Below are 21,641 nucleotides of genomic sequence, written 5' to 3' on the forward strand. Positions count from 1 at the left end.
CACACGCACATGCGCACACACACACACACACACACACACACACACACACACACACACACACACACACACACACACACACACACACACACACACGCATACACACACAGCTTCTCCCTTCTTCCCCTCTAGACTGAGCCTCATACAACCCTCTCTTTCTTTCTTTTTCCTTTCTTTCTTTCACTTGTCTCCCTTCCTCTCCTCCCTCTCATCAGTTCTTCTCAGGTCTGCAGTAATTTTGATGAAGTAAAACCCCAGGAGATTGCATACCATGTCTGCATGTGTATGTGTGCCTGCATGAATGTTTTTGTAGATTTATATGTACTTCCTCTGGGGAGGAATGCAAACTCCATGGATTAACTGTATGTGCTCATGCAAGCTTTTTACTGTATGTGTTTGTAGTTCTGTCAGTGAATTCATCATTTGGTTAAAATGCCTTTACATGTGTTTGTGTGCATGTGTGTGTGTGTGTGTGTGTAAGTGTGTGTACATGTGTGTGTGTCTCTGTGTGTGTCAGTGTGCGTGTGTGCATCTCGGAGGCTCTTGCACCTTGCATCTGTTCTAGCTGGCAGAGCTAGGAGTCTTGTGAGCCGGTGTCAAACAACGGCGGCTTGTTTGCAGACCCCAACACTGAACTGATACACACATTCACACACTCTGACACACACACACACACACACACGCACACACACACACACATACACAACACACACACACCAAGACAACAAGAATGAGAACTGAATTTCTATCCAGATAAATACTTCACGGTGGAGTTAAAAGTAGAGGGGGAAAGAGAGCGTATATGCAGCTGGGCTGAACAGAAGACAGAATGCTTTTAAATGAAGCTTCACAGGAAAATTATTCACAATGCTGAGTGACTGTTATTTCCAAAATGCATCATACTGGAATTTGTGTTTCAGATAGCCAAAAACTTTGGATGTTTCACTTAATTCAAAGTAAAAGTGAAGCACCAGAACTAAATCTTTGCTTGTTGAAGCAAAAAAAGTTGCAAAAAAGTGGCATTTTATTGTGTGAACGCCTCGAGTGAAGCTACAACTTGTATCTAGGTGTTGCTAATTGTATTATTTCTTTACTTTTCACATTTTGTTTTTCTTGTTAAACTTCTCATCAGGATTGTCTCTTGAGAGTCCTAACCAAAACTGCACCATAACTACATTACACAAACCAGCACATTTTGTGTCATTAAGGTGAGAAACAGCAGATATAAAAACGCTTCCTTTATCCTCTGTCTCATTAAATTATGCATCCTGCAGCTCCATGCATCCCTTTGCACGCAGAAACGAACATGAATTTGTGACATGATTCCCAGGCTCAAGCTCTAAGACGTATTTCAGAGCAGCGCACTGTGTGTCCGACAAGTCTCTAGCAGAGCTGGAGAAACCTCATGCTGTGATTGGCTCAGGGGCAGCAATTACATCAGAGGCTCCGCAGGCACTACGACAACACTGAGAAGTCTCTGGGAGTTGAACTGGAGGTGGAATTGTAAAGCACGACTGCTGACGCCTTATTTCAGAACGTAATTTTACCTCCGGAGGTTGTTTTACTTTTAACAACAAAGCTGGGGGTTGCAAATAATATTTCAGAGAGAACAGTATGAATCGTAGTAATACATTTGGGTCATATAAATGTGTTTCACCACACTGAATCATTCTGCCACCTGCGACTGAGTGTATACTGCATAAGAAGGCCCTGAAATCTTAACACAATTGTTTTTCCACATGGTTTGAGATGCAAGGTTGAGGCAGAGAAGGAGTCAAACCACAGAAAGACACATGGATGTTAAAATTTACTTTTTATCGGTTGTGGAAATGCAGTTTTCTGGATGATTTTCTGTCTTTACAAACAAGTTCAGGTGTGTTAAAAACTGGCCAGCCTGCAACCCACAAAACCTTCACTCTCGACGTGTTTCATTGATTTTACAACATCCACTCATGGCATAAAGCCTGGCTTAGTTAAGGTTAGGAAAGGATTGCTTTATGACTATTAAAAAAGTCGATGCTGACTTGAAGCAAAAGATGGAATGCACTTGCTTATTTAATGTTTAACCAAACCATCATCTTTCCCTAACCCTAACAAGAGTTTTAGCAGCCTAGCCCTAATCCAACCCAACCTCCTCCCAATTACTTCAGTGATTTATAAAGACCACAAGGAAGCCCTTGATTACAAATAAATACAGCCAAGGAATATGAATTAGATTTTAAAAAAAAAACATATTTTGCAGAGTATATAAATGTATTTTATAGCACACAGGGTTGCATTTGTAGCACTTTTATGAGTGTTTTGAACATACATGGTACAGTCCACTTTGTTTCTTTGGGCCCTGACACACCAAGCCAACAGTCGGCCTTCGGTCAATGCTGGGATGTCGATGAGCGTCTATGGCCCTAGTTTTTGCAGCCTGTCCAACATCCTTGACACTAGTTGGCCTTTGTCACATGTTTTTTTAGCCGATTCAAAATGTTACAGCGGTCTGGGAAATCAGTCTGATTGGCAGTAGCCATTGAGCTCTTAAGCAGAAATGGTTTGTAATTGTTGGTGCTGTTGTTTGCTATGGCATGGTAAATATCATCAGGTTGTGTTGTTAATGTGCCAACTGGCTAATTAGCATGTTGAATCCATCTTATTTGTCCTCCAGTTTCCCTTTTTTAATGACAAATACCGATTACCGCACATGCTTCTTGGCTGTTAGCTGTAGTCTTTGCGGTGTGTTCAGGTGCAACTTTCTGGCCGAGACACAGGTAACATGAAGCGACGCAACAGTTGGTCTTCTTTGCTACTCAGTCTTTGATGTCAGTTTGGTGTCCCTAGGCCTTTCCACAGTGCAACTGAGCAACCCAAACTGTCGACTCACAGGACAGTATGAGCAGGGTGACAAACACGTGTGCACACACACACACACACACACACACACACACACACACACACACACATAAACGTACACAAATCAGTCTCCCCCTCCTCACTGCTCCAGTCACATGTCACATCAGGGCAGAATTAAGAGTTTAAACAAATACAATTTCACCTCTGATCCTGTAATCCTGATCTGTTGGACTGTGTGTGTGTGTGTGTGTGTGGTGGGGGATGCAACGTGAGCCCAGTCAAGGCCCCTCTGTCCCTGAGGACTCACAATCTCTGTCAACACAAACTTACAGCCATGTACACACACACACACACACACACACACACACACACACACACAGGAGCAACGTAGCCTTTATAAATCCATAAATTTCTCCCGCAGCATTGAAATGAGGCTCTAACTGTCAATGCCTGAGCATAATGATAAGCAGGAGGTCAGCAGTTCTGATCTGAGGGAAACTTGGAAAATCACAAAGACGCCACTCAGCAGTACAACTCACAGTACACACATATATACAGTACACACACACACACACACACACACACACATATATACATATATATATATTTGTGTGTGTGTGTGTGTGTGTGTGTGTGTGTTTTAAAATCATGGAAAACTGATGGATGAAGACAGAGATAATGTGCTGTTTTCTTATTTTCTTAATGGGTCAAAGCACTTTGTACTGATCCATCTATTAATACCAGCACACTCCTTTCATCCTTCACTACCTTTGTGAGGAAAAATAGATAGTCCTACATGCCTCTCCATTATCCATCCATCCATCCATCCATCCATCCATCCATTTTTCCTTTCCATTTCATTGGCTGGTTCCAATGTTTCTCATCCATTCACCCTTTGACCCCATTCATCCATCTATCACTGTTTAAACTGTTCTGCCGATGAAGCAAAACTCCACCTTATAACACTTCAACACTGTTAGAAAAGGCAGTGGTGATCCATCTTACATGTTTGTGCAGGTATTTAAGAATGCCTATAGAAAATGAATACTTAAAGGAGCAGTGTGTAGGATTTAGTGGTATCTAGGTGAGGATTGCACATTGCAACCAGTTTCTCCTCTGTGCCAAGCATGAACTCCAGGTTAGAATTGCTGGGTTCATTGTTCATTGTGCTCGTCGCGGACTACCATCGCTAATTACGGTTGCCAAGGCAAAAACATGAATGGCCTTATCTAAAGCCAGTGTTTGGTTTGTCCATTCTGGGCTACTGTAAAAACATGTTGGTGCACACATGGCAGACTCGGTGGACAAGGATCCACTCCCTTTGTGGATCTAAACAGCCATTCTAAGGTATGGAAAACTCACCAACTCGTATTTTCAGGTGACACTAAAGAAACATACTTTTTATTTTATATTCCACTTTTGCTTATATATCCCCTTTAATCCTACACACTGGGCCTTAAAAAGATCACAAAAAGAGTAAATTAACAGTGTATAATTATTTAAGGATGAAGTTTTGCTTTACTTTCCCAGCTCCATCACTTATGCATTTATCCGCAACAGCAGTAGCAGTGGTGGTGTCTTACCGGGGTAGAAGTCTTTGGATTTGGACAGTTTGATGGTGGCTCCAGTCTCTTTCTGCAGCTGGACGATGGTCTGACCTCCCTTACCGATGATAGAACCCGCCGCATAGCTGGGAATCAAAACCTTCAGGAAGTACTCGCCTTCCTCTGTAGCAGAAAACAGGAAACAGGAAGTCAAAGAGAGCTACTGCAGTTCATGTTGTTTCTACTTCAAATAAAGCTGAAAAAGAAAAATATTATAGAAAGCTACAATATGCACAATCAGTCTGTTTGAACTTTTACCCTCATGCTTGCCCTTTGTTTCTAGATTTTTGCATGTAAGGCAATTTTCAGCAAGTTTATAAATGTCGGAGGAAAAGCAAAATGCAGAAGAAAAAAACTCATCCAATACAGGGATCATCTTGTTTGAATGAGTGTAAACTGTGAAGTGGAAGCAAAGTGTTTGTCAGTAATCACAGTCTGACAGAACAGATGCAAGCCGGTGCTGCATCACTACGCCAAAGCAGAATAATTTGTCTTTCTACGCATACCCCTACACCCCACCCCACCCCCCTTGCTCAACCGACCATCCAAAGTTTCCTCAAGCTGCATAAATCCATCCAATCACATCAAACGATGACTGATATCCATGACAACTAATTATTTCCATAATCTGATGATTCCGTTATCTCTCCCCTTTTCTCTGCACGTCCATTTGTGCTAGCCTCTAAACACTCTCTCCAGATTGGTCTGATCTAATTTCAGCATCGGGCCCAAAGAATCTGGTCCTCGTCACCGCCTTGGCACAGGGGGAGGGGGGCGGCGCTGAGGAATATGCTGCTTGCCGCTTTTGTTATTAAAGCTAATCAGATTCAACCAACGCTTGTGGGTGCTTCACCTCGTGAATGCATAACACCACATGCCCGCCACAACACACGTGCACTTATTAACATGTGCAGATAAGGCCACATAAACAAACATAAAACAGACGAGCACAGATTCATGGTGCTGCACCTGCATTGAGGAATATAGTGTAAACTGTGGATATGAAAGGAAGATGTCGGTTGTTTCATGTGGCCTTGTGTTGACTGTTTTCAGCACTGAGCTCAGTTAATTGCCCTGATGGGATAAAGATGTCTTTGAGCGTCCTCACAAGCTGAAGCTACAGTCAGATCTTTATGGAAAAATACATTTGTCTAATCAGCCTGATGGAGGAAAAGGAAGCAGCCTTGCAACAGAAGAGACAAGCTTTTTTTCCCTTCAAAGACTGGCAAACTTTCACCCATTTCACCCCCATTTGCTCAAATCAAGTTTTACAGATGAATAAGTTCACTTTTTTCTTCTCTCTTGCTCTCCATGAAAAGTGTGACTTGAAACGTAGGTCACTTTCACACTTGTTCAAACTGACTTATTAAAAACAAACTAAAAGGTGTAAGCATCAAGCTATAAGGACTGACAGATAACTCACTCATCCTTCATCATCAACACTACAGGGAACCATGAAGGAAAATCACATACTGGTGACTGACCAACGCTAGGGCTGGGCAATATGGCTTAAAAATAATATTGCAATATTTTTAGGCTATATCGCAATGCACAATGTATATTGTATTTGTGTATTTTATAGTACTGTAGACAACTAAAATACAAAATGATGAAATGAACTACAGTTAAATAAAGTAGCTACTACCTTACCAAAGTTAAAGTACTGTTATGATAAATTTAAATGAAGTATTTTTGAAATTAAATAAAGCAAAGCAGAACCACTCGTGTTCATCGCAGGCTTGATGTGTTGATGTTTTTGCTGTTAACTTGGAGCTCCCAGTCACCAGTTGTTGTTATTAGCAGTTAGCACAAAATTAAATTGTTAGTGCTGTGCCTTTAAATGTATGGATTTATTAACTGTGAGCTGGAAGCACACTAATAGTGCTCCAGTTCATATATTAATAGTATTTGCAATTGTATTTGAAAGTTGCACTAGTGCTCCATAGTTGCAAAATGTGACCAAATAGTCACGATCTGGAGCCTTGCAGGCATAGACTCAAGTTGCCTCTGCTCACGCAGTTGTCAATCTCATTAAGTTGAAGTTAAACAAAGTGCAGGAGTTTGGCAACATACTTCAGGTTCTTGTTCAGAGGCAACAATAGCACTTTGGTTAAGGTCAGGGAAAGATCATGGTTTTGGTTAAATGTTAACATTAAGGGTATAAAAAATTGCTGCAGTCATTATGAGTTAATACTGCACTGCAGGATTACCTATTGTGGCAAAAAACTGAAATATGGTGTCACTGGACATTTAATTGTTCACTAAGCTATGCTTGCTACTTGCCAGATATGCTAATTAGCAAGATTTCCTCATTATGTTCATAGAAATGTGATTTGCTTGACTTCCCTCAAAACTTGCTTTAAATTAGGCGTATGCAGTATAACTGTAGGAGACAGGGCTGGACTGACAGCTTGCTGCATGTAACTGTACCTTATAAGCTCATTTCCATATTCTGAAGGTCATTAAGGACTCTCAAAGAAATGACGGATTTGAGCATCATTAGTCAACCCCATACTGTACAATCCACCCAGCTTAGTAAACTTGAATGTGTTCTGTGCAGTTAAACAATGCAGGTGAATCTCGAGGTCACCACACTGAAAAGCTTTAACAAAAACCTCCTGTGACTCTCTGCTGTATTTGCATGTGAATTGAAAACAACCTTGACTACAGGTGTGTCGACTGACTTAATAAGGTCTGACAATCTCAAGGTAATGTTTGTTTTTTTGTAATTTGCAATAGAGTGCAAGAAGAAATAGCTTCAGTGCTCTTGTGCCTCAGTGTTAGTGAAAAATTACACAGCAGAGCCAATGGGGAATAAACCAAAGGTCAAAGCGCATTTTAATCATCTTGGGTTCATTCATAGCGGGGACAATTTCAGTGGCTTCACTTGGTGACACGTTGACCCGAAGCAAGACTGGGACTGAAGCTACGACCTTTTGGCTGTAGCCTGCATCTTCTTTAACAATGCAATGAGAGAGAGAAAACTGACTGAACCTCACAGGTCACCACACTTCCCTTCCTCCCACTGTCGCTTTCAGGAATGACCACTGACCTGCCTGTTGGTACAGAATCACATACAATAAAAGAGATGTGGAGGCGTTGTGTCAGAGGTACATCGGCAGAGATCTGTGTATGTGTGTGTGTGTGTGTGCGTGTGTGTGTATGTGTGTGCGTTCAAGTCTGCAAGTGCAGGACTAAGTTGATAAAAACAAATCCTTCCTTTTCTAAAACAGACGTGCCTTTGTTACCAATGGCGATGATATCAACAAGCTGTAGGTCAACTAAAGAGTAGCACCACCTCACACTCACTTCCTCATTCCTTCCTGTTTAGAGGGCTGTTTCACCCAAATACCTCTGTTTAACAAGAGACTTTGATTTGGAAACAGTCAGTCGCCACATTGCAATTGCAAAATAATTCTTTAAGTTTAAGGACATGAACTCAGTTTGCATGGTTACATCTCCCTCACACACCTCAATGTACTGTATTTGTCTAATAAAATATATTCAATCCATGCAAATTGCAGAGAGACACCGCATTTTTTTCAAAAATAATTTTTCAGCAAAACCACATTCCATTCACCTACACTGTATCGTTAGTAATATCAATATCTCATAACCATGACAAACCAAACCAAAACTATCTGCAAAGCAAGACAGGTTTCAGTCAGAAAATGTTTGTTGACCTGGCCCTTTAAAGTCTAAATCTTCGACAAAATCATAATTTGTTTCATTATTTTATCACTATGTCGCTAGTTTGGAAAAAATTCCACATTAACTTCATCAGTCAGTATTTATAATCAAACGCTGAGTCATCAAAAAATAGATTAAAATAAAATAAAGATCAATTACACCTTATATTTATAGGGACTCGAAAAGAACTTCACAATTTTGCCTTCACGTCAGCAATAATATACATATAAAAAGTAGGTTTAATTCTTTCATATAATTCTATAAAGAAACCCTTCAAAATCTTTTGAGGTTGTGAATCTAATAACAACTGCTCTACGCATGGTTTCTAACATGGTTTTGCAGTGTGATGTCTCTTTAAACTGCCACTGATTCAATGATTCTCAGCTTCCCTCCTGGCAGCATTCTTCATATTTGATAATCCGGGACACAAAACCTCAGGAGGCAGATTAAAATAGGATTATTATTACAGGGGCACACTTTCTCACAAGGGCGAGGCACCTTCTAACACCGCTGTTCTCTGTGCGCCACTCAACTGTAAGAAATACACATCCATACAAAATATGAGAATATCCTGCTTTGACTGTGAGGTGGACAGACCAGGTATAACCACATGGAAGATTCATGATCCCACATGGTTATACTGAGTATTATTAAATGCCTTTTAATAGCTGTAACTCACTTTAAATCCCTTTAACACCTCAGGACCAGACACATCAAACCGACATCAAAGAACAAGGGGAGATGAAGGCCGACTGTTGTGTCGCCTCATGTCACCTGTGTCCTGGACAAAAAGTTGCATATGACCACACCACAAAGACTAGGCTGGCTGTATTCATCATTCAAAAAGGGAAACCAGAAGACCGACAGGACAGATTCAAGACACTAGTCAGCCATTTAGGACATTAAAAGCACAACCTGATGATCAACTTTAGCTGTCTGATTGCTTTCCTCACTTGTATTTCTCTTCTCATGTACTGACCTGAACTGCCAGTCAGAGTTATTTCAGTCACTGACGTACTCCACCATCTCCGACGCCGATTCAACATGCTGAATTGGCCACAAACCAGCTGACAATGGTCGACTAGTGCCAAAAGTGAGGGAGACCCTCAGTGACAGCTCTGTATTTTGGTGTGTCAGGGCCTTTACACCGTGTGGTCTACTCATGATATCCAACAAAATGATTTATAATTAACATCTGCTCCTTCGCACCTCATGATAGACAGGAGGAAGTGGTACATAATTTGCAATACGTCATTTCCAGCGCCATGTATTCCACAGAGTAAATAACGTCTAAGTTATGTGCACAGTGTTCAACGTATGTGGAAATGCACGACCATGTTGACTTTGACCCAACAACACCCTGGAAGTGCGGGAAAGTGTGAGGGCCCGTTCACTACTGTTTTGAGTATGTGATGTTTTCACACTGGGAACATTGCAAAGGAATGGATTGTGGATGACGGTGAGAGAACTCAATCAACATTTTAAAAACACAACAAAGTATAAAATCTCTTTGTAAAGTTTAATTGGCGGTAGCTTCCCAAAGTTTTAGTTTTGTTGATGTGGAACATCCCACATGATTCCTTATTTGCTGTTATCACTAAACAGTAAACTACACTAGTGTCTTGTACACTAAATCCAAAAAGGTACGCTATGACCATTAGTACTTGACACCGGGGCACAATTAAAACTTGTCTAAACTTTTTGATTTTCCTTCCATCTACCAAACGTTTGTGCTGTGTGTAAAGGGACTGTAGTAGTACAGTGTTCATAGTGTTAAAAACTGGGTGGGCACTGTTCTCATCTCTGAATGTTCAGCCAAACCATGAGCACACAGACAGGAAACCTGACACTCCCCTGCCCTTCCTCAGCTCTGCTAGTGATGAAATACAAACTGCAGGGAGCTCAGACATGGATGTAGAGGAGAAAAAAACCTAACTCACTTTTTCATTCGTCAAAGACGGTTCGGCCTCCTTTGTGTTAATCAGAATTCCCTGATGTGCTAGAGCAAGCCAGGTGTTTTCACTGAGTTTGATTCTGATTTTGTTTTAATTAAACGCTCTTCCCTTCGGACTTCTTGCTAACTGAAGAGCCAACTGGAAGTTTCCAAAATAAAAACACCTACATGATTATGATCTTCAACCGTCACTCTTCCTCCTCCTCCTCCTCCTCCTCTACTGTCCGACAACTCACCCTGCTATCATCTAGCTGCTTGTTCCCTCTCTCATTCTCCCGACTTAAGTTGTAGTACTAAAAACATTTCTCAGAAGCAGAGCCACTTGAGATGCTTAAATGATTTAATTACATACTGAAGCTGAATGTAAGTAGAGTAACAGCTAGCAGACTTAATAAAGATGTAGGTCTGATCAGAATACCAAATCATAGCAGAACATACAGCCACTGTTCACTATCAAACTGATATAACAGGCTAATTTATTCAGATTTATTTAGAAGCAAGATTAAACCTTATAATGACAGCTTCCTGCACTCCCTGTTATTTCCACAAAATATAACCTTGACATTTTTCATCAGGATTTTGATATGGTTATCAAGTCAATACATAGCCTAATAGTTCATTTATTTTTAGGCACAAAGTATACATCTTGATGCACTATCTTTATGTAAATGTCCCCTACTGTTAATGGGGTCTCTATTATTGAGCTTTTATTAGAAGACTTCTTGAGCATGTTACTACTTCCAGATATAAATATAGATGATTACACTTAAAAGGGAACAGTGGGATATAATTTTTACCTCATAATTTTACACATCTAAATCAAGGGGTTTCTATTTGAGATTATACACAGTAGTACCCAGTTAAAGCAGCAATTTCGTCCCAAATTTTTTGATTTACAGCGGAACAAGCATTTTATATATAACTCATTTTTAACAATCCCAATTTTTTGGGCTGATGAAAAGTATATAATTAACTTGATTGCTACTTTAGCAAAATAATATACAAATAACATAATTTGGATTAACTAACCTCCTTTACTTAAAAAAAACAAAACAAAATAAAACATTTATACCACTTTCAAAATGCACTTGACTGCTATTAAATATTTAAAACTCAAAAATTATAGATTGGCAAAAACTATTAAATTACATTTGTGTTTTACTCAATTTTGGTTAGTCCTACATTTTAATTTATTTATTTATTTATTTATTTATTTTTAATTTTAGTTCTTGCTGTACAATTATATTTATTTTTCCATTATTTCTATGTTATGAATGTATTTTCTACAACTTTTATTTTGAAAAAAAAAAAACATTCTGTTTGTTGAAAATGCTTCACCTCTTTTTTCAGTTATTTCCAGCTGTAGATTGGCAGCAGACGTGCTCCTCCTGCAAACCTTGTGTTTTGGATGGATGTAGCGTGTTACAGTGCTCGGCCCTGAGCACTCCAAGTCAAGCTTCAGCTGCACTGTGGCACGTCACCGCCCTCTCACAGTTTGCTGATGAGAAACATGAACTTAATCACGGGACAGGGTCCACATCCTAATTTTTCAAGTACAAGCATGACAAGTAACTTTCTCTTGTCGATCTTTATGTTTTCATTTCAGTCAAGTTGGTCACCGCTAGTGACAAAAATGAAGTGACATGTATTGTGCAGATAAAGCTCTTGCTCTCTGATATTAACAATCTTCAAAGCAGCATTGTGTTTTAAGCATGAAGCACAAGATTGATGCCTGAAACTGTCTGTCGTCTGTCTCCTTCTCATGACCTTTCTCTCCTTCTTTCTTCCTCCTCTTTTCCTTCCTCTCCCCTACTTTCCTCTGTCCTTTCTTTTCTTTTAACATCCTCCTCTTGTTTCCTCTCCTCTCCTCTCCTCTCCTCTCCTCTCCTCTCCTCTCCTCTCCTCAGTGCACTGCAGTGACCCACTTTGAGTATGAAGCCTTGGACTGACCTGCTTTAGATGGAGGCTAGCTAATTATAACCAGCCTGTATTAATAAGGCAGGGGAATTGGTAAATATGAAACACACACACATGTATGCATGCACACACAAATACAAAAGTGCGTCTGCAGTGAAAAACAGATACAAGCACACATACACAAACACGCACACTCCCTCCACAAACAGACCGCTACCGACGTCTCATAAACAAGCCTCCACACCTCGGCAACATGACTCATCATGTATATAAGAGGATGTAATGAGTGAGTCATATTCATCACTTGTATCTGTTGAATGGTAACACTTGTACGTGTTACCATGGCAAACATTAAAAAATGTATTTATACTTGCAGCATAGATCCTGTCCTAGAACAAGATACCCACAGTCTGAATTACACACAAAAAAATAACCGACTCAAATTATTTAAAAAAGACTATGTACCCTACATCCTGCCAACATGTGCATGCTATAAAAAAGCTTCATCTTCAATGTTTTGCATCCTGATCATGAATTATTTTGCATACAGAAAATATTTGGGGAACACTTATGTGCTGCGCTAGCAAGGCATAAAATACAAACATATCACTGAACTCATCTGTGTCATCCAACAGCACTGCAGATCTCCAGTGTTGAGTTTGTTAACGGGGTTATGTAACACAGATTGAATTACACTTTGGAAATAAGCTTTTAGCAGGTTTGATAACTGCCATGACTCAATTTTCATAAATATGAACTTCCAGATATAAAAAAAATACTTGAAAACTGTGCTGCACTATCTGCCTCTTCCTCCCACACTGCACCATGCTGAATGATACTGTTTACAGAAAAGTTTTATCAACATTCCTCCACTTTTATCAGCTTTATCTGCTCTTTTTAAAAGCCTCTGACTTATGACAGCCCGAGCTTTAAGAGTGTTGCATCTTTCCGTCCAGCCTTTTTTAAAGATTTTTCTGGTTTCAAAGTAAAAGCTCTCATCTTACCACATCTAAAAGCCTCTTGTACATCTAAGACACATTAGCAGCCTCTTCTGTACATACGGATGTGATGTCTTGACTCTGTGTGCACTTAATAAAGCACTTTGTTACAAACCAGTTTACTAAAAACACTCCATAAATCAATACATTCTAGATTTTCAATCAAATGTGAGTATTAGATTCCTAATAATATTCTTAAGTAATATCAAAAAGAGAAGAGAGAAAATCAACCAGTGCAGCTCTCCACCTGACGGCCAAGCAGCAGTCTAGTTTTGATGGAGCCATGGCATGTTGCATTGAGCAGACAAAGTCCTCCTGCTAACAGGCACTTCATGTGATATATAGATTCAATATAATTATGTGGATTAATTTATTTTTGATTATTAAAACACAGTCACAGTCTTTGATCAATGTTGTTCATAAAAGGATTTTAACAAAATCTGCAAGTCTACAAAATCAAAGAAGCAAAAAGTTTTGCTTCTCTTTGTGTTGTATGATGTTGGGCATAAGACGGAACAAAACCAGACTCCAGTCGGACGGGGCGCAACTGGGCACGGTGAAATTGTCCCTCCCAGCTCCCTTCAAGTCAAGGTGGCAGTGACAATAACAAAAATAACTGACTTAATTATCTCATACTGTGCCTAACTATAGTGGATCCTAACATACTGGGGTGGAATTAATCTGCAGACGCTCCAATTCAAAATGAGACCAGACTTTTCAATGGATGTCAGTTTTTGAGCCATGATGGTCAATATACAGCGTGCAACAGACGTTGTTGTTGTTGTTGTTGTTGTTGTTGTTGTTATTGCTGTTGTTATTTTCAGCTGATTTTTTTGAAAATTTTAGCGGATGGTAAAGAGGAGTGAGGAGTCAGCGGTCCATAACGGTAAACAGTCAAAAAATATGTTTCTCCATAATTCTAAATCACCACAGCTACAAGAGGTCCTTGAGCAGACAACCATAAATGTGCACACGTATTATGAGGCTGATTGGTCCAGTAGTTTGTGATATTAGCTGCGAACAGACAAATACACACACTCTCACACGCACGCACACACTCGACCGAATGCACAATTCCATCCAGTTTTATGCATGGCGAAGATAAAAATTAGAGCGAAAGCTAAATACATGATAACTAAAACATGAATTTAAAAAATTCCCACTTAGTTGCTTAATTTATTAACAGAGTTTTGTGAGTCTGTTGGGTTACGCGAAGATCAACCTCAAAGAAATTCATGAAATGGCCCCGACTTCAACATTGCATTATGCGGTGGTGGCACATACTGTGTTGGAAAGAGTGCCAATGGAAAATCAATTAGGATCCCTTGTCGTGATGGACACAGAAATTCCCTGGTTCAACGGCATCATGCAGTGGGTAGTGGTTAATGTTATAACCCCATAGGTAGTGTAACGAGCAAGAAAGTCTTGGGTGGTGGATGGGTCGGCAAACACCTTACATGTAGTGTTGGTGCCAAAGCCAAACTGTGCCATCACAACATAGTGCGGTGTTCAGAGGTTGTCGTCTTTTCACGTAATTTCTGTGAGATTAGGTTGGAGAAAATAATGCAAATTATAAGAGTAAAGAAACAGGCCTATGTGATGAAATAGTTTATAAATGAAACTGAGAGCATGCTTTAGTAACCTAACTGAAAAATGATATTTAACTTCATTCTCCAGAGAAGCTGTTTACTGAAACAGCTTGTTTACTGTTTTGCCCCAACTGTCGCCTCATTTTCTTCACTGTGGAGAACACAAAGGTAAATCCTAAATTTGTGAAATTATCTCCACTCATGTCAATGATGTCATCCTGATCCAGAGTGGTCCCCGCCCTCAAAGAGCATAGTTTGGTTACATTTTTACCACACTTTCGGAAAAGCCAAGCCTCATTTATCTACCTGCCACAGTTGCAAACTCTAATTATGTGTAATTATACCCCACGCTCTCTTCAGTGTGTCATCCCACGTCCCAGGGGTGCAGGTGATACTCATGCATGCCAATCTAACCAAGCATAATAAGCAGCTGGAGGCACTGCTCGCCACGTCTGACCCATCAGTGTCGACACTAACCTCAAAATTCGATAAAGGTCATGTAACGCTCACCCACACCATATTCCTCTCACAGCTCAGCAAATTAAAAGTGATGATAGAAACTTCTCCTCTTGTGGGTGTTGGAGCAAAATGTCTTGAAATGACCTGAAATAATTTATTCTTTGGAAAAGGGGATTAAAAAAACCTTCTGGAAACATAAAATGAACTTTTACAAGAATCCAACAACAACCGCTCATTGATGAACCTCAGATTTTCTAAATTCATTTCAAAATGTGCCCCCACAGTGGAGATATGACAGAGGTTACCCTAAAACACGGAAATCAAACCCATTGAGGTTCATGGCTACTTGTGCTGTTAAAACAACACAAATAACATGCTGCTGGTGAGTGGCAGTGTGTTGAGAGAACCTGATGTCTCAGCATGATGTCAGGCTCATTGTTCTCTGCTGCTATTTTCTGCACTTGTTGATATGAAGCATCATCAAATATCTAGCGTCTCAGCCTCCTGTGTGCAGCGACTCTTTCACGCTGACAACATAATGAGCATCTAAACTTTCAGTCCAAATAAGAACAAGAAAAACACCATAATTACAGATGTGGTGATTGTTACTGATTACGTCTTAACGTTTTAGCTGTCAGAAACTATGGAGGGGGTATTTTGTGGTGCTCCTAAAAGGATGCAAGACACTTTAGGATACAACACTGACCTTAATGTCATGTATAGAGCAGCAGGCATCGCACACACTATGCATAAGTTCTGGAGTCAAGATCTCACCATACTTTAAATAAATGTTTGTTGTTTGTCTACCTTAAAGGTCCAGTGTGTAGGATTTAGGGGGATATATTGGCAGAAATAGAACATAACATAGAAAGTATGTTTTCTTTGGTGTATAATAATCTGGAAAAAAAGAATTGTTGTGTTTTAGTTACCTTAAAATGAGCCATTTATGTCTACATAGGGAGTAGGAGTTCCCCAGACTGGACAAACCAAACTCTGGCTCTAGATAGGGCTATTCACATTTTTGTGTTGCCCACTGTAGTTAGCAGCTCCTTCATGATGAGCAGCACACACAAAAAAACAGCTTTCTTTTTAAAATGTGAAACTACTTTATTTTGTGTTTTTACCAGTGTTAGTCATTTAGTCCGTTTGTTTTGGAGAGGAGGAGACCTCTGTGGATAATTTGTTTCCTATTAAAAACCTCCAGTGCAATAAACACTGGTGAAATTCTAACTAGGAGAAGTTTCAGCTGGTTGCAATCTGCAATCCTCACCCTCTAAATCTTACACACTGGACCGTTAAAAAAACTATTTCCAACAACAGAATCACTCGAGGGCTGTCTGAAATGATTAGGAAGAAAAGGTGAGCGCAGATTAGCAGGTGCTAGGCTAGCAGACCCTCTATGATACGCCAAGCAGCATCGGTGAAACACTGACTTGTAACGTGAAACTGCTTTATTCAGTGTGTTTACCAGCTTTAATCACACAGTGCATTCGCTTGGAGAGGTAGGGAGTTATCCAGATAATTCAACTCCTGGTACAAACCTCCTAAACAATGAATGCTGAAGGAATTCTAACCAGGGGATGTTTCAGCTGATTGTAAGCTGCAGTCCTCACCGCTATGTGCCCTACACTCTGGACTTTTAAAAAACCCTTTCCAAAAACAGAATCACTTGAGGGCTGTCTGATATTTTTTGTAATTTTCTAATAAAAAAAAAAACAAAAAAACAAATACAAGAAAAAGACAATTGACTGGGTGTGCTGAGGATTCAATTTCGGGAGTGTCTGAATCTTTCTACCACCGTCGCGTGTTCAACGTTCTCTTTTTTAATATCAGTTGTAATTGTAGCCAGTTGTAAGTATCTAACAGTAGTTTCTTTCTGCCATCTTTACTGAATATTGCTCCAGATGAAACACCCCTGCCTGTGCTCAGTTTACATTCATATACTCTCCACGTGTTGCTTTACTCACAGCTACCTTAAAATAGATGCTAATAACATCCCATTAACGCCATGTATATTGTATTCTATTGTTTTTCCATTTAAAACAAAGAAGATGCTTATGGAGGGAAATCTGTACTTGTCCTCGCATAGTCTTCCCTTCTGATTTACTGGAAACTTTCCAGTCGTCTAATTGAACCTCAACACACACTGCAAACACACTGAGAGAGATAAAATAAAGAAATAACACATCTGATCTAAAAAAAAAAATGGAGGGATTACAATTTCAAATCATTGAAGATATCATAGTGCAGGTAATGATGTGTGTGTGTCTCTGTGTCTGTGTGTAGATATGGTGTGTCTGCAGCTGTGTAACTACAGGGTTCCCTACTGGTTGCTGTGATGAGGGTCTTTGTTTTCACTGCTCTAAGCAACGCACACACACGTACACACACATTCCTGCAGTTACAACACTCACAGGAAGAACACACACTTCCTTTGACACGTCAAAAGGATTTGATGAAAAACTTTTCTGTGTCTGTTTTGCAAAGTGTGTGTGTGTGTGTGTGTGTGTGTGTGTGTGATGAAAATGTGCCTAACCCACCACTCCCAGAAAGTTTATTATGAAGTGAGGTAGCAGCATAAGCGGTAAGGTCAGAGAGCAACCACTTTCCTCCCTGTTGTGTTTTTGTATGTTATGAAAATGTCTTCATAAGTTCATCAGACTGTATGTAAGTATTTCTATGCTTGTGTATGTGTAGGGCGCTGTGGGTCAAGGCCGAGGGAGTTGGGATTGGGGGGGGGTTACTTAGAGGTCGTTCACAATAAATAATAAATGGTCCTCCACAACGACATAACTGGATAAGTAAACAGTCCAATCTGTTGCTAAGGCCCCTGAGGACCCGCCAGGCCCAGAATAGGCTCTCCATGCTGGGGGGATTGGAGGCTCAAATCCTGGGATCTGGTGTCCACGGGCCTGCAGGGGCGGGGCGGGGGGGCTAAAGATCACAAATCCTTTCTCATGTTCCGTTACTTTTCCTCTCACACTTCACTCTGACAAACTTATCTAGAGTCACCTGTTCATAGCAGACACAGAGGATATGCTCTGAGTACGCTGAGTTTTTCTGGGCCCAGGTTACAGTGTTTTTTGTAGTTGTCTTATCTTTATCTTAGAAAATCAAGCAATTCTGTCCACTACAACCTCCCAAATAAATATTTAAAATATTGTAACAGTACCTTGTACCCCACACCCCCTGAGTACACAGAACTGTCACGCTCACACTGATCTGGACGACACATAAAAACAGAAAAGAACTTCTGGCAGTGGGTAGTGAGCTCTACTTAATTCTTCCTGAACAAGTATGGTGAAAATCCAGATGTTACACACCACCTGTGGCAGTCATTCAGGATTCAGAGCACTATAGTAATATAAGTAACCAGTGTGGAGTCATAATCTATAAAGAAATCAAGGTGAAGTGTAGTATGTGTAACTTCACAGTTACACATTTGTGAAATACACAAGTTAAAACTGGCTGTTAAATTGCTCTCCAGAGGCCCAGACACATCAAATGGACATCAGAGAACTGGTGGCGATGAAGGCAGATTGTTGCGTCAGCTCACATCGCCTGTGTTTTGGTCAAAGGGTTGTAAACACTGCAAAGACTACAGCCGACAGCCAGCTAGCACATATACGTTCTGTGTCTACGTGAGAGGAAACAGCTCTTCATACCAGCATTCACCGACAGGGTTCACCGTCTCCAATGTTGATCCAGCCAACATTGGTCTCTTACTAAATCAGAAAGCGGCAGGTCATCATATTGCTGATGAAGTGGATTTGTTGCCAGTTTTATCATAATTAGTGAAACAATACAATGCAGTAATACAATGTTGGTTCTGTATATGAAGCATTAATTTAGAATTGACACATAATAAAACTTATCTTAGTATTTTAGTGTTTTATGATGGTCTTTTTGGTACTTTCCCACCTTGATGACACCCCTGAAAATTTAAAAGCGGATATTAACAAATATCAGAAATCAGTTCTACATACGGGCCATCAGTTATTTAATTCCCAAACCATCACAATCTGTATTTACAAACCAAAGTAGGTCAAATGAACCTAAGCGGTCCAGGCCAGAATCTTGAGCAGCTTTGTGAAGAAACATCAGATGTGAGTGCCACATTGGGGAGAAGTGGGGGGGTAGCAGTGTGAACACAGCCTGATGAAGGGGGGCTCTGAGCTCTGAGCACTTGGAAAATATTCATCTCCCCAAAGCAGGGAGAGTTAAGGGGGGCAGGCTTTGTCTAACACCCCCCCTTCAGTCCTCTGCTCTTTTGTTGGGAGGTAGCACACACACACACACACACACACACACACACACACACACACACACACACACACACACACACACACACACGTAAAGCTCTCCAGCAGTGAGGCTTTGACCAGCTGTCTTCGATCTGAAAGATGGCCATCGTCACTCATAAACACAGAGAGCTCGCAGAGAAAGGCGAGCAGAAGGAAATATCTCTTTCTCTTCTCTGCAGCATCTGAATGTTTCACTTTTCTCACATCATTTATTCAATTTAGATTTGACATTTTAGGCGGTGACTTTCAGCATGCAGTAGGAGCTCCTATTTCTTAATCATTAGATTCAGAAACTGCCAGCAATCGCCATAAAGCCCTCTGAACAATAAAAAAAACAACAAAAGAAAATTCTTTAAGTCTAATTCTTAGATGCAGGTGCAACACTGCTTGAAGTGACTGCTGAGGGATTGAATTCCTATATATATATCTATATTCTGAAAGCTTTTTTTTTCATCTAAATTTTGAAGGCAGTGTCACTGAATCAAAACCGAGTATGCTCTTAAAAAGGAGCTTTTTTTTCTCTTAAAGGTATCAAGATGACTCATAGCACCAGCAGCACATTATACTGTGTTTTGCTTTCATGCCAGAAATTATTTTCATAGAGAGGCTGTTTTTAAAATGGAGGCCATTACAATTTGAATATGACGCACAACTCTTTATAAAGAAAAATAATAAGTGGCTCATGTTTTGAAAACAGTATGCAGCAAAAATCGGAATTAATTACGGAATTCTAAAACATGACAGATGGAAAGAAGACATTTTCAGATGAGGTTTTCTAACAGTTGCAGAATTGTGAAATAGAAGTCCTAGTCGGTGACAGACAGGGTAATACCTCCATCTATTTATCATCAATAGAGACAGACAGAGTAATCTCATAGAAGAACAGCATTCTGCCACACATATTCAGTTTGAATAGAGGTTAAGGGAGAACCAATCAAATGCTCCCAAACTGAAACGATTCCTATCATCAGGGCGTCTGCGTAGAAATCGAAGCAGACATGGTGGCTACACTAACAAAGATAACTGAAGCAGCCTCCTTTCTCTGCCCTCAGTGTGTGTGTGTGTGTGTGTGTGTGTGTGTGTGTGTGAAAACCGGTGTGTATTGTTCATGGACCAAGGCTATTTCAGAGGAGGGGGCCATTCCAGTCGTCCTCGCTGCATCGGCCCTTTCATCGCTCCCTTATCCATATTCATCGCCGCCCCGCTCTCCTCACCTATCAGCGACCGGCTAGCTGTGACCGACGTCTCGCTCCACCAATCGCTCGCCTCCCTTTGTGGGAATATTCCCACCTCTCAGCGCCTTCACCCCACCCTGTACAATGGCTTCCTTTTTTTTTTTTTTTTTTTTTTTTTTTTACTTTGACGCAGTGGCTTGAAAAAAAAAAACGAAGAGGAGAGGGTGGAGGAGAAGGAGAGTCGCAGCTACCACTGGCAGAGTCCTGCCGACGGCGGCTGCGAATCGATCGACAGCCTCGGAAACGGTTGCCTGAGCAAGCGTCGTCAATGGCAGCCTGCGATTGATGAAGGGGGTGGGTGGAGGACAGAATGATGGGAGGACGAGGGTGAAGGAGGACAGGAGGAGGAGGGTGCAGTCGTGATGGTCTGAAGTAGAGCATGATTAGTATGGATGAGGAGGAGAGGAAGATGGAGAGAATGGAAGAGGATGAGAGGCTCGTAAGTGTACCAAAACAGGCGTGCCGCAGAGGAGAACGCTGTGTTCTACAAGATACCGTGGATAAAGCAGATTGTGTTTTAAAAAAATAGTGCTTGGTATTTAACACTCAGTATATGAAAACTATAAATCTGTATATTTTGTACAAAGCAGCTGAACCGTTCTGTTAACTTCTCATTTTAGTTTAAAAAATGAACGTATTACTATGTATTCTGGCTCACACTGTTGCAGTCTTGGTCGTTTCTAGGTCTGAACCCCCTCTGCCTGCTGTCTATTTTCGAGTGCACAACGCCAAATGTGGGGCTTCTTCCTCTTCAGCCCGGACAGCTGATCAATGCGAGGAAGGTAGCTCTCCTTTGTGTGGATGTCTCCCCCCCCCCCCAAAAAAAAAGATGCTCCGCTCAGCTCCAGGAGCAACAGAAAATACTCCGATCAATAGCATCAAAGGCTCATACAGCCCAGGCTCACTACACATCATGCATGTGTGCATGTGTTGAGTAAGTGCGTGCATGTGCATCCATCTACAGCGCAATACATCATTTACACACCCCTTCATCTCTCTCATTAAACTTCATCTCTGCTTCTTGCGACTTAAGTTGGACAGAAAACACAAGGA

The 21,641-nt window shown here is 40.6% G+C and overlaps 1 protein-coding gene across 2 annotated transcripts in view; it reads right to left on the reverse strand.

Moving 5' to 3' along the window:
* The window catches only part of nova2 (NOVA alternative splicing regulator 2), a 102,744-nt gene that overhangs the window by 74,000 nt on the left and 7,103 nt on the right, over positions 1-21,641 (reverse strand). For both annotated transcript variants that reach the window (XM_049575615.1, XM_049575614.1), the window contains one exon: positions 4,422-4,565. In XM_049575615.1, the coding sequence (XP_049431572.1) occupies positions 4,422-4,565 (144 nt within the window). The remainder of the gene's footprint in view (positions 1-4,421; positions 4,566-21,641) is intronic.

The sequence above is a fragment of the Epinephelus fuscoguttatus genome, linkage group LG5 (genome assembly GCF_011397635.1).
Source record: "Epinephelus fuscoguttatus linkage group LG5, E.fuscoguttatus.final_Chr_v1".
NCBI classification, from domain to species: Eukaryota; Metazoa; Chordata; class Actinopteri; order Perciformes; family Serranidae; genus Epinephelus; species Epinephelus fuscoguttatus.